This window comes from Magnolia sinica, chromosome 3 (genome assembly GCF_029962835.1).
Source record: "Magnolia sinica isolate HGM2019 chromosome 3, MsV1, whole genome shotgun sequence".
Taxonomy (NCBI): domain Eukaryota; kingdom Viridiplantae; phylum Streptophyta; class Magnoliopsida; order Magnoliales; family Magnoliaceae; genus Magnolia; species Magnolia sinica.
This window is the reverse complement of record NC_080575.1, coordinates 25,176,985-25,190,360: the sequence shown is the minus strand read 5'-3', so window position 1 is coordinate 25,190,360 and position 13,376 is coordinate 25,176,985. Positions and strand designations below refer to the sequence as shown.

The 13,376-nt window shown below is 37.0% G+C and overlaps 1 protein-coding gene across 3 annotated transcripts in view; it reads right to left on the bottom strand.

The window, feature by feature from the left end:
• Positions 1-9,983, bottom strand: part of LOC131239718 (lysine-specific demethylase JMJ25-like) — a 42,478-nt gene extending 32,495 nt beyond the window's left edge. For 2 of the 3 annotated variants that reach the window (XM_058237555.1, XM_058237556.1), the window contains exons 1-2: positions 9,407-9,983; positions 9,170-9,300 (exon numbers count right to left, since the gene is read on the bottom strand). In XM_058237555.1, coding sequence (XP_058093538.1) covers positions 9,170-9,300; positions 9,407-9,907 — 632 coding nt within the window. In that variant the 5' untranslated portion in view covers positions 9,908-9,983. Of the gene's footprint in view, positions 1-4,600; positions 4,819-9,169; positions 9,301-9,406 lie in introns of those variants that run through there. The other variant, XM_058237557.1, reaches the window with a different exon arrangement.
• Between the last annotated feature and the right edge of the window lie 3,393 nt (positions 9,984-13,376).

Sequence of the window (13,376 nt, the reverse complement as noted above, 5' to 3'; positions counted from 1 at the left end):
AAGCTTTGTAGTGTCAGCCAATTTTACAAATGGGCATTGGTCAAAGAAAGCTATAAAGGGAAACAAGTTCAACAAACAATTTTCTCACAAAATTTTTAGACACAAGTAGTAAAGGCGTTAAAAGCATCTGAGCCCTTAGTCATTGTATTGCGATTGGTGGACGAAGATGAGAAGCAAACAATGAATTAATATATACATATAATATAATATAATATAATATATAATGCGATGGAGAGAGTGAGAAATAAGATCATATACCATTTTAACTATAGAAAACATTATTACAAGCTCATTATAGATATTATAAATAAAAGATGTGACAATTTGTCATCTCTATTGTATTCGGTTGCCAACATCCTTAACCCAACCAGTTTATTCGCTTCCCCTAATTCAACAGAAGCACAAACTATACATATAGTTGAATTTATTAACGTGTTATAAAGAATGGTTCCAGATAAAGAATAACGGGACAAAATCTCAACTCTACTTGACTCTTATACAAGGAGTGATGACATATTCTCAAGGGATATCGTCATTAGACATCAAACAATGAAACAACCTAGTAAGTAATACAAATGTTTCAACTCTCTTACAAATAGTTTCTTACGATCTAATCTACAAAGTCTAACCTACTTAAATTATTTTTCTCAGTTGATCAATGGGTTGACTATGAAGTGGATCCGAATAGGAATGATTTGGCTCTAAGGAAGCCGGCCATGAGGATTCTTAGACTAACATGTTCTGTTAGCAGTTGCGAAAAAACTGCAACACATTTGAGGCAATAAGTTTGGAAAACACAAAAATGTTAATATATTATAGTTTGGGATAATTTTAAGTATAAGCTAAGCTAATGCCTAATACACTTTCTTTCATGTAGATTCACACCAAGAAAAGAAATTGCCTTGCACAAAAGAAGCTCAACAACTTGGCCTTCATCCAATACAATCAAAAATCGTGAAAACGATTCCAAGCTAGGAAAGAAAAGCCTGACTTTCATAATCTTATCTGCTTAAATGAGATGGATGCAGATAATGAGTGGCTCATAGAGATGAAGAACCCAGTCTTTACTAGAAAGGAGCTGACATGAGCCCAAGTTGAAGATGTCGCATATGGATCGACACATAGAGAATGTACTTCTACTTCCGCTCGAAGGCGAAGGAGAGGAGGGGTGAGTAGTAACAGTTAACCCATTCAAGTGATTAAAAAGACATAAGGAGGAGATGATAATCAAATTGAAGATCCACCGTTGGATGTTGATGAAGTATTAGTATATAAAGATGATGAAGAAACAAAATAAGTATATATGGAAGAATGAGATGACAACGAGGATAACGATGGTGGTGATCAAGGTGTGCAAAAACGGTTACGTATCGACCGTAACGATAACAGTGGAAACCGTTACGCGTTTCGGGGTCGTATCAGCCATTACCCGATTTTGTACCCGTATCGACCGATACGGGCCCATTACGGGTTGTAACGGCCGTTACGGGCCCGTTACGGTAACTTTTTTTTCATTTTAAGCTCTGTTTTTGCTGTTTTTTTGAAACATCTTGCTTCCAAACTGTTTCTCTCCTACTACTAATTTCAACCAACCTTGGCTAGGTATTTGAGATAAAAAAATACATTATATTATAGATTTTTTTTAATCAAAGCTCGATGGGCCATTTTTCAGAAATTCGTCAAAAATAGGTATTTATACTTTTTTTAATATGTTTTGTTGTTTTAATCATGTCATATGATGTGTTAATCATAGTAGAACATGTTAATGTGCATTTTACAGATTTGGGGTGCCATTTAATAATTTTTTTATATTTTTTTCTATTTACGCATGAATTTTGGCCCCTTTTTTTAAAATTCGAAAAATCAATTTTTAATGGTTGTTTTGCTGTTTTAATCATGTCATTTAATGTGTTAATCATAATAAAACATGTTAATGTGAATTTTACAAATTTGGGGTGCCATTTTATATTTTTTTAATATTTTTTTCTATTTAGGCATTTATTTTGGCCCTTTCTTTGAAAATTCAAAACATCATTTTTTAATGACTCTTTTGTTGTTTTAATGATGACATATGATGTGTTAATCATAGTAGAACATGTTAATGTGCATTTTACAGATTTGGGGTGCCATTTTATATATTTTTTATATTTTTTTCTATTTACGCATTTATTTTGGCCCTTTTTTTGAAAATTTGAAAAAACATTTTTTAATGATTCTTAATGATGCCATATGATGTGCTAATCATAGTAGAACATGTTAATGTGCATTTTACAGATTTGGGGTGTCATTTTATTTTATTTTTTTATATTTTTTCTATTTACGCATTTATTTCGGTCCTTTTTTTAAAAATTCAAAAAATCATTTCTTAATGATTCTTTTGCTGTTTTAATGATGCCATATAATGTGTTAATCATAGTAGAACATGTTAATTTGCATTTTACATATTTGGGGTGCCATTTTATTTTTTTTATATTTTTTTCTATTTACGCATTTATTTTAGCCCTTTTTTTGAAAATTCAAAAAATCATTTTTTAATGATTCTTTTTCTGTTTTAATGATGCCATATGATGTGTTAATCATAATAGAACATGTTAATGTACATTTTACATATTTGGGGTGCCATTTTTTTTTATTTTTTTATTTTTTTCTATTTACGCATGAATTTTGGCCCTCAAAAATAATTGCAAACATCTAAATGGCAGATATTTTCATATTACATTCATTCTAATATATTTATCATTGATAGTAGATAGTTAGAAAATTAAATATATGAATTTTGTAGTCAAATTCAGGTTATCTGGTTCATAAATTCATCAGACAGTTTGATACAACTTCTCACCAAAGAGTGGACCGTTACACCACCATAAACATGAATTTTGTAGTCAAATTCAGGTTATCTGATTTCAATTTATAAATGAATGCATATTTGGAATGCTTAGAATATTCCGAATTTAATCCATATTTTTTTAGCAAAAAAAAAAATTTTGCGCCGTTACGACCGTTACAACCCCGTATCACCGTTACGCCCCTGTATCCTATCGGTTTTGGAGGTCACCGTTACGCCAACCGATACCGATATGGGACACCTTGGTGGTGATCAAATGTCACAATAGCTAATAAGTCCATATATATAGCATGTGGTATTATTTTTGTTAGTGTGTAAATTAAAATTATATTTTCATTTTCCACTATCAATAATAAATAAATACCTTATTCATTTTGTTATTACTTGTTAGTTGTTACTTCTTACTTATTAAGTGTTATTTATTAACTATATTGTTGAATGTTGATGACTTGATGCTTAATCCATTGTTTAATTGATTTTATTTCACTCAAATATATTTTAAATATGTAAAATTAGTTATCTGTTAACTTAGGAAAGGTCCCCCTAATTTCTTATATTTTTTACATCTTTTTTTCTTATTTTTCCCCATTTTTTCAATTTTTTTAATTTTTCAAAAAAATAAAAACAAATATGCAAAAAAATAAAAATAAAAACAAATATGCGGTTGCATGTGCGATCGCATATGCGCACAGGCATATGCAATGCCTATGAGTAAATATTCCCATAAGATTATAATACTTCTACTTCTACTTCTTCTTCTTCTCTCTCTCTCTCTCTCTCTCTCTCTCTCTCTCTCTCTCTCTCTCTCTCATGCTGAAGAGCCATTTAAGGTTATCGTAAAAACATAAACAACAATGCATATGGTCCAACAATGCCTTGTACTGATCTATTTGTCCTTTACCTTGCCTACAACAAACCTTCATGCCATTTCTACTTCATTGCCAATAAAGAAAAACACTACGCCTCAATGGCCACCACATAACTTTTTTATGCCCCATTTTTCTTTTCAAAGAAGAAGAAAACAACTTCCAACACAACCCTCACAAGGCGTAATTGTCACTCACCAAATTATCAAGCAATTTGAAGTTGGGAAAATAAGCTTTAAATTTGAAGAGGGAGTGGCATCTAGTCAGAACATATGAAACTGTAATTTGAAGCAAGAGTAGCAACTGGCTAGAATGATCATGCAACCAAGGATAGACTTTCAAAGGATTCACTAGTTATGCAAATAAAAGCATCAATTGAAGCCCCAATGCAACAACAATGTGTTCAGTGCGACTATAAAAACAACTTGATGTGGTGATAAGGGAGGGAAGGGATACTGATGGGATGATACTATCTAAGTTGAAGTCGAACTTTGGAAAAATGCAAAAACAATTTCTATGCTATGTCACTATAAAGGCAAGACAACATAGTTTGGTATTACAGGAGAAATACTATAGGAATAGAAGATTATGCTTCTCCAATTGAAGTCAATGTTGAAACCGATCCCCAAGATATAAATGAGACAAATCACTTTGGTTATTGCCTTTATTTTGTGAATACATATTTTAAAGGGCATTTTGTGTATGCATTCATCTTATTCTAACTACAAATCAACTACTGGTAGCAAATAGGGTCTCTACTCTTGGCCCAGTGGTAGACACTGTGTGTCTCATCTCTAAGGTCATGGGTTTGAGAACACATGCGTGCATAGGGAGTAAGAGTGTGTGTTTCTCACCTTTTCAAAAAAACTACTGGTAGCAAATAACTTACCATTGTCACCAATGGTGATGGTCCATTACATATCCACAGGGCCCAACTTCCACTAGCATTACTTCAACTATCCTTCAATGCTGAAGACAAGGCCACATTACCTACACGGGGATTCAGATTAATGGGGGAGAGCCCTGAAAACATTGGTTGTTCCCTTGCCAAGACACCAAACAATACTAATTCATAGACACTATTCCATTTATAAATATAAGTTCCACCTGCATCAACATTTAAATAAAAATAAAAATAAAACTAAAAAAAACCAATCAAAGATGGCCTAACAAATGCCTTGAACCGATCCATTTGTCGTCAAAAGGTGCTTGCCAGTAGAGGCCTTCAAATAGAGCAATTAGTCAAAACCATAAAGCCAAGTTTGGATGGACTCGAATGTACTTAGAACTGCTAAAGGAGAAGATGCATTCAATCTCATTTGTACTTTGTTGCCAATAAAGCATAGGCTCCAAAGGCCACCCCATAACTTGTATATGGCTCATTTTCCTTCGCAAATATGGCATGTCCCAATTTTCACTGAGCACCTATCAAACAATTTGAAGTTGAAGAATACAACTCATTTTTCATCCCCAAATCCAAGCAAAAAGAAAACTAAAATCTCCAACAAGACAAGCAACAAGTGCAATCAGTTCACAAAATAGACAAAATGCAAACAAATCCATGTTGCTAATTAGTTATAGAGGACCAACTTCAAACCATCTAAGGGTGGCGGCAATCCCAAACAAAATAGGACTTGAAATGCACAAAGTGGGAAGCAAAGAGACGAGAGATTAGAGTGCACGAGTGGATATTGGAGGAATGTCTGTTTCAAAATGTTAGCGAGTATAAACAGTTAGAGATATGAGTGGGAGCAAGAGTTGAAGCACAATCTAAAACAGGAGTGGCACCCGATTAGAAGGATCATGCAAATAAGAATAGATCTTTGAAAGACTTCATCATCTATGTATAAAAAAGTATCATTTAAGGTCCAACAATTCGAGAACCATTAGTGTGTAGTGTGATTGTATAACAACTTGATGTGGTGTTATGGAAGGAATACTAACGAGATGGTGCATTTTGGTTAAAGTTGAAATTTAAGGATGCAAGAACCATAAAGAAACGATGCATCAATATTCAATATGGTTATTGCCTTTATTCTGTGAGTTGCACCAAGTCATCATCCATCTTGTTCTAAACTGAAAATCAATTACCATGGCAGCAAATCATTCTATTTGATGATTTGGAATATGTTGAACATTAGCTACCATGATTTCTTCTACGCTTTTTGGTTCTATATTGCCCCTCTGAAAGTGCCATCTTTTGTTTGGTTGGTTGGTAGGAAGCACATTTTATCCATAAATAATCTTTAGAAGAGGTCGATGGGTTCTCCCCAACATTGTCTTTTGTGCATGAGGCCAAGTCTATTGATCACTTATTCACTACTCCTTTGCACACCAAGTGTGGCCATCATTTATAAAGATCTTCAATCTTGACTGGGTGATGCCTCAATCAGTAGTCGAGTCGATTTGCTTTGGATGTGATGATGCCGCATGATGTATTTGCAATGGACAGCTTAAAAACACTAATTTCAAAATGGCGCATCTTCCTAAATACAACTCCAATTGAAGTGATTCAAAATCCAAAATGAACCTCGATGAGTCTACTTTCAGAGATAAATAAAACAAAAATAAAATCTACACTTAAATGAGACTTATTTTAGGACATTTTGAAATTGTCCAAAAAATTGTCAATTTTAAGTAGCTGGTACTTCAGAAATTTTAATATTTTTTTTTCTAAAACTAGGAATGAAATGAAATTTTGTAGGATGAAATTAGACTTGATGATGAATTACCAGAAAATTATAACTTGAAGTACCAAAAATGTTGCAAACAACAAACCTGTCGAAACTGAAAATTTCTACAGTCACAACGATGGTGAATGGTGCCAATGAACTAACAATCACTCGATCGATATGGGTTGGACTCACTCACAACCAAAGAGGAACCACTCAACTCTTTTTTCTACTAGAAATTTACAAGAAATAATATATGTTTTTTAGAACTCAAAATGTATTCTTTCTCACATTTCAAATGGGTCCATTATATGAACCAATTATAACCCCTTATAAATACATTAATAACAACCATGGGTTCCCAATGCATGGAACATCTTTCTAAGACAAAAACACAAGTGTCAAAATCCTTTTTTAAATAAAAAAAGAATTAAAAAAAAAAAAAAAAACCTTTCCAAGGCATGCTTCACTTTATTTCCATTTTCTATGCATGCAAAATGGTCCCAAAGCCATGTATTATAAAAACACTTAAATGCAGTTAGGCTAAAAATCATGGGCTGAACACTGAAGCTTGGGCCTGGTTCATGGGATGGATTCCCATCTTGAATTGTGCTATTGGAAGGTGCATCATATTGTTCTTGCTCAAGGGAGGTTAGCAACTTGGTAGTTGATCATTCTTGTTATCCTTTAGATTTTTCTCTTCTTCTTTTCGTGTGTGGTGGGGGAGGCTTCCTCAACAAACAAGGACCGTGGGATGTTGTATGGAAATCAAAAAGGGATGTTATGGATTGGGGTTCGGGGACAAAACACATCAATGCTCTTGATGTTTCTTCTTTGTTTGTGCTATGACTTTGTTTTTCCATTTCTTTGTATTCTTTTCTTATTGGCTTTGCATCAGGTATCCTTTCAACAAATTTATTGCCTTATCCTTTTAAAAAATACCATGGCAACAAGTAACTTATATAATCAACAATAGTTGTCCATTCCATATCCACGTGGCCCAACTTCAACCAACAACATTTCAACCATCCTTCAATGTTGAAGAAGAGGACACATTAACTACAATAGACTTGGATTGAAGGTGGAAAGACTAAAAATTATCTAATCAATACTTATTGATATATGGAAGTTTAAAGAACACAAACTATTCCATCTCTAAATATGCAACTCACCAGCATCGACATCAAAATAAGAATCAAAGATGGTCTTAAAATGCCTTGGACTGATCTGCTTGTCCTTTAGAGTAGATTGTATCTAAAGGGAAAGTTTTAACCATCAAAATCACCCCTAGCAGTGGCAAGCTAGTTAGCCAGAATGTTACAAGCGAAATTACTTCATACAGGAGCTGTATTGGCCAATACATTCCCAGATTGGCCCTTTTTTGCTAGAGAAATTCACAATACATGTATAGAGAGAGAGGACCCTAAAGATGTACTCTTTTACTGTTTTGGACATGTATTTGATGGTGTAATGGGCAACTATTTTGTATGAGTGTTGTCTGCTAGGCACAGTCAGATTGACCTGCAAAAAGATGACCAAATAGGCCATAATAGTACCCAAAGCATGTATAATTTGGTGGATTACAACCTGCTACATAAAAATAAAACAAAATTAAGACAAAAAAAAAAAGCAAAGGTTTACCACTTCTGATATTTCCCAAAATGATCCACTCCACTTTTGATGTTCATCAAATCCCACTCAAATCTTGTGCTCTAATCCTCAAAATAGGATTGGATCTTGTTTAAAATTATCTTATAAAATTCATTCTTGAAATGAAGAAAGAAGTGAAAATTTGAGAGAAAAATTGAAACTAAAAATAATAATAATAATAATAAGGGTGGCCCATTTTCTTCATAACATACCAACTCACCCCGTATCACATAACAGGGTTGGCCAATACGGTTATGTAACAACCAATAGTCCTGAAATGTATCTGTTTTTCAAAACCATGACTAGAGGCCTTCAAATGGAACCAGTCAAAACCGTAATATCACATTGTTAGGGAGTTGAACATACTTGGAACCACCAAAGGAGAACATTCCTTCAGTCTCATTTGTACCTTGTTGCCTCTAAAATCCTTTAGTTGTAAAGAGCCTACAGGTAGAGACATTGCGAAGGCTATTTGGATACCTATAATTACTTGCAAACCCTTCATAGGCTGTAAGCTATGGTGTGCCGTAAAGGCTGTTACAGGGCAGTAAAGGCCATTATGTAAAGGTAACAGTGGCTGGCAACCATTACACATTATGGACCTGTAAAGCCCAGCCCATTACGCCCCCCTCTTAAAGGCCAAACGGCCCCATAACAGTCCATTAGGGGCTGATACAGTTTTTTTTTATCTTTTTCAATAAAGAAAAGAAAAGAAGAGAAGAGAGAGAGAGAGAGAGAGAGAGAGAGAGAGAGACTGTAACAGCCATTACAGCCCCCCATAACAGTTGATACACCCCATATCGTAAAGGTAACAATGGTGGTCGTTACAGCCATCGTTACCGTTATGGAATACCTTGCTATAAACACTTTACAGGTACAGGGGCCTTTTCGAAACCTGCCATTTTATGAGCTCTCTCTCTCTCTCTCTCTCTCTCTCTCTCTCTCTCTCTCTCTCTCAAAAGTTGCGTTCATTCAATCAGTATGATCCCTGAGTCAGGCTCCATCCACAGTGGGGTCCATAAGTTTCAACATACAGGATTCATGTAAGCGTGCACATTCTCCAGTCAACTTTTGTTGAAAAGAAAGCCCTGCACAGAAGGTTAAAACCAAAAAAAAAAAGGAAAATGAGTATATACCATCGCTTTAGGCATGTCTCACAATATCGTTTCCTTCTACACTTCTTGCACCGAACCACCCTCTGATCGCTTCTCTGACATTGATGACACATAGTAGCATTCTCTCCTGTCACACGGTTCGGCTGAAAACCCTATAACGAAAAACCAAATCCCTAAACAAAAAAGAATAAAGAAAAACACAAAGCCAAACGAGTCCAAATAAATAACAAGAACAAAATGAAAAACCAAGCCAACCACCTCCGCATTCTTTGCAGATGAACGCCGCCTCAAGCCCTTGAAATTAACCACCTCCTCCAAGTCATCCTCCTCTTTCAACTTCATCTTCCCCACCTTCCTCTCTCTGACCCCAATCTCCCTCTCCACTTTCCACCCTCCATACCTTCGAAACGGCCTATCCAAACCCTCCGCCCTCCGTGGCCGCTTCTTCTCAGGAAAAATTTCCTTATCTTCCACTTCTCTGAATCTCTTCCTGGAACCCTCATTTCCCAGCTTCTCCGCATTCCGAAGCTTCAAACCTGGTTTCTCACGCGGAGATCGCGGACCCCTAACCGTAGTTTTCGCTCTTTTAAGAACCTTAGTCCTGAGATTTTTCTCAGCTTTTGCACGGCTTTGAAGGAAATGCTCTTGGCAGAGGCTCCTGTCATGGATTCGCCAGTTCTTGCATCGCCATGACTTTCCATCGCTTCGACCGCAGCGGAGTTTCATGGGAGGGATAGAGATTTCTTCCTCTTCTTCCATGGTGGAATAAAACCAGTTTTTTCTGCAGGACTGTATTTTTCAAAACCGCTCGTCCCGCCAAGACAGAGCAGCTTGTTTTTCTCGTGGGAGGTATGAAATACTTGGAGGGAAAACCAGAGGCGGTTTAAATAGCCAGTAAACTGCGTAAAATAGGGAATGCTATCGTGCGCGGGTACGGCCATCAAGAACGAAGCATGTTTGGACACGTGGCATGGGCTGGCACCCAGTATAAACGCCTCGCACGTGCTGATGGAAAGCGGGACCCCGGCCTAACACAAGACGATGCGGCCCTTACCGTGGGATTACAGTGGGCCCACATTGATATATGTATTACGTATCCATGCCGTTCATCCATTTTTCCGTATCATTTTAGGACAGTATCCCAAAAATGAATTAAATACAATTATCAGGTGGACCGTTCCATAAGAAACAGTTTTGATTGACCATTAATGGGCCACAAAGGTTTTTGATCAAGCTGATATTTGTCCCTTCCCTCAATCCAGGCTCATGTGACCTTATCAACGCACCTTAATAAGTTTTTAAATGGTAGGACGGTCAAACACTTCTTATGGTAAGGTCCACCTAATAATTGGATCTGCTTTATATTTTGGGATAATGCTTTAAGATGATCTTTAAAAACGGATGTACGGCCTGTATACATCAAGGTGGGGCTCACGGTAACCCATGGTAATGGCCGCACCGTCTCGTGTGAGTACGGGGTCTCACCTGCGCTATCCGTGGTGATGTGGCGATAATTTCAACTTCGGGCCGTTTTGAGAGATCTACGGAGAATGTATATTTCGCGTGTTTGGCCGGACCGATCCCATCGGATTAGGAGGAATGGAATGGTTTTTAAGGTAACGATGGAGATGTCAGTGGTTATCTCTGTTAATTTCATCGGTTTGTAATAGTCACCGGATACACGGCAGCACCTGCTTCTTGTAGTGCGCCTCACTCGTTGGTTTATATCTACCACAAAATAGATTCATAGCTGAATGCAGGCGGGTGAAAATGATGGAGGGAGGGGATATCATTGATATCTCGGTGACCCCACATACGTAGCGGTGAAAACTTGCATTTCGAGATTGGCTAAATCCGTTTGAAATACATCCCGCCATCCCAAACAGCAGATGTGATGGAATGGCGCGCAATAACCCTCCTACTCTCATTTAATCTCATCCACTTGACTCTCCAAACACACCCTAAGGGTTCAAAACAAGGCTGCTGCGATTATTAGTATATCCAACGGTCCAAAATCAAAATACGTGACTAGACCACCTGATCGGTACCACTGCCTCATGAACGTGCTGGATGTCGCAAGCGTGTGCGTGGGAAGTAAGTATGAAGTGCCTGTGCGGGGGTGTACTGATGCTATCATGCGCGGGTGCGGTGATCGAGGAACACGGCGTGTTGGTTGGCGTCAGACCCCTGCCGGTCCCTAAGGGGGCTCCGTGATATATGGGTTTTGTCCGGTCCATTTATCTTTCCATTTAAGTCTACCCGCTAAAAAATAAGGCAATCCCAGTCACAAGTAGACTACACCTTGAAACATATCTAAAGCCCACCTTGTTCTTTAATTGTCATCCAACCTATTCATGAGAAAAACCAAATAACCAAATATCAGCTTAATCCAAAACCTCTGCTACCCTTAAAAAGTTTTCATCAGCAGGTGTTTAATTCAAATAGATGGAATTCGGACATTACAATCACCCTTGAAAGCCTGTGGATTCCTAAGGGCGTGTTTGGACGGAGGGATTAGGTTGTACTAGACAGGAGTAGGGTGGATTGCACAGCTTTCATTGTCATCAATACATTTGTCAGTGGATTAGAAGCAATCCCACTGGATTGCTATATCCAGTGGCCCAGGTATTGCCGCGTTTGGATGGGCACACAGGATAGAGAGAGATAATGAACTGTGCGTGGGATGGCAAAGAGGCGAGATATGACACGACGGGATTTCGCAATCCAGCGGATTCGCTCCCAAATCCAGAGATTAGCTCAATCCATCGTCAAAACCACACCGCCCAAACAGGACAACAGGATGACAGGATGGGATTTCAAAACCCTATCTAGTCTACTCCAACCTACTCCAACCTAATCCCTCCGTCTTGAATCTCCGGTGAAATGGTAAATGCAGTGTAAAAAAGTAATAATTACTGTCCCTGCGTTTACAACTTAGCTGATTTAAATAACTACTTTTTGACATAAAAACCAAGAATATTACAAAATAACTTTAGTCCCATTGTGATGCATTTGGCTTATCTACGCTGTTCATCGATTATTCCAGTTGAATTCATAGCATGAGTAAAAAATTGAGACATATCCAATACTCAATTGAATCACGTCATACAAAAAAGGGAATCAAATACTTACCATTAAAAACTTTGTAGGGCCACTGTTTCTTTTGGCATGAGCCACTTGAGTGTTGGATCCACTTCATTTTCTGTCTCATGCTCCAAAATATTGTAATAAAACAGATGGACGAAATGGATATATCATTCACATTACCTTGAAGTTCAAAAAATTAAAATTACTTCTTTTGAACCAATTTAACAGGCACAAATTCCCATGAATTTTCAAACGCAGTGAAATTAGAATAATTACTATTTCCCAGGTATTTTCCATTTCTTTGAAAAACAAACAAGCCCTAAGTAGGGATCCGTGATGTAGTATTTACTTTCCATCCTTTTGGGGTGTCATTAAGGGCCTGTTTGTTTTTCAAAGAAATAGGAAATATCCGGGTAAATGGTAATAATTATTTCCCTCCTTAGTTGCCGCACACTTCCTCGTAACTGATTTGATGGCCTACTTTTTGGAGGTAAAAGTGGCAAATATTGTAAAACATTTGTGGGTCCCACCATGATGTATATCATATGTCCACACTGTTCATCCATTATATCAGATAAATTTATGATATAAGCCAAAAAATGAGGCATATCCAACGCTCAGGTGGACCACGCCATAGAAAAATGTGAATTAAATACTTATCGTTAAAAACTTCTTGGGGCCATTGTTTCTTTTGGTATGAGCCAGTTGAGTGTTAAATCTAACTCATTTTTCTCCTCATATCTCAAAATGCTGTGATAAAATAGATGGACGGAATAGATATATCATATACATCGAGATGGGGTCCTAAAATGGCCACTACTACTTTTGAACCAGTTTCCAAGAAGTGAAATCCTCGTGAATATTCAAACAGGTGAAACGGTAATAATCACCCATTTCCAGGGTATTTACCTTTTCCCAGTGAAACGATGAAAATCAAACAGGCCCTAAGGGCGTGTTTGGGCGGTGGGATTAGAAGGGATTAGGTGAAATGGGATTCAAAAAAACATAATTATTACCCATGGCAGGGATTGTCCCGGTTGCCATGGGATAAGATTAATGTCATGCTTTGTTGGTAATACGGTGGTACATTGAATGGATATACCCACCATCATTTGAAATTATTGGGAATAACACACATGTG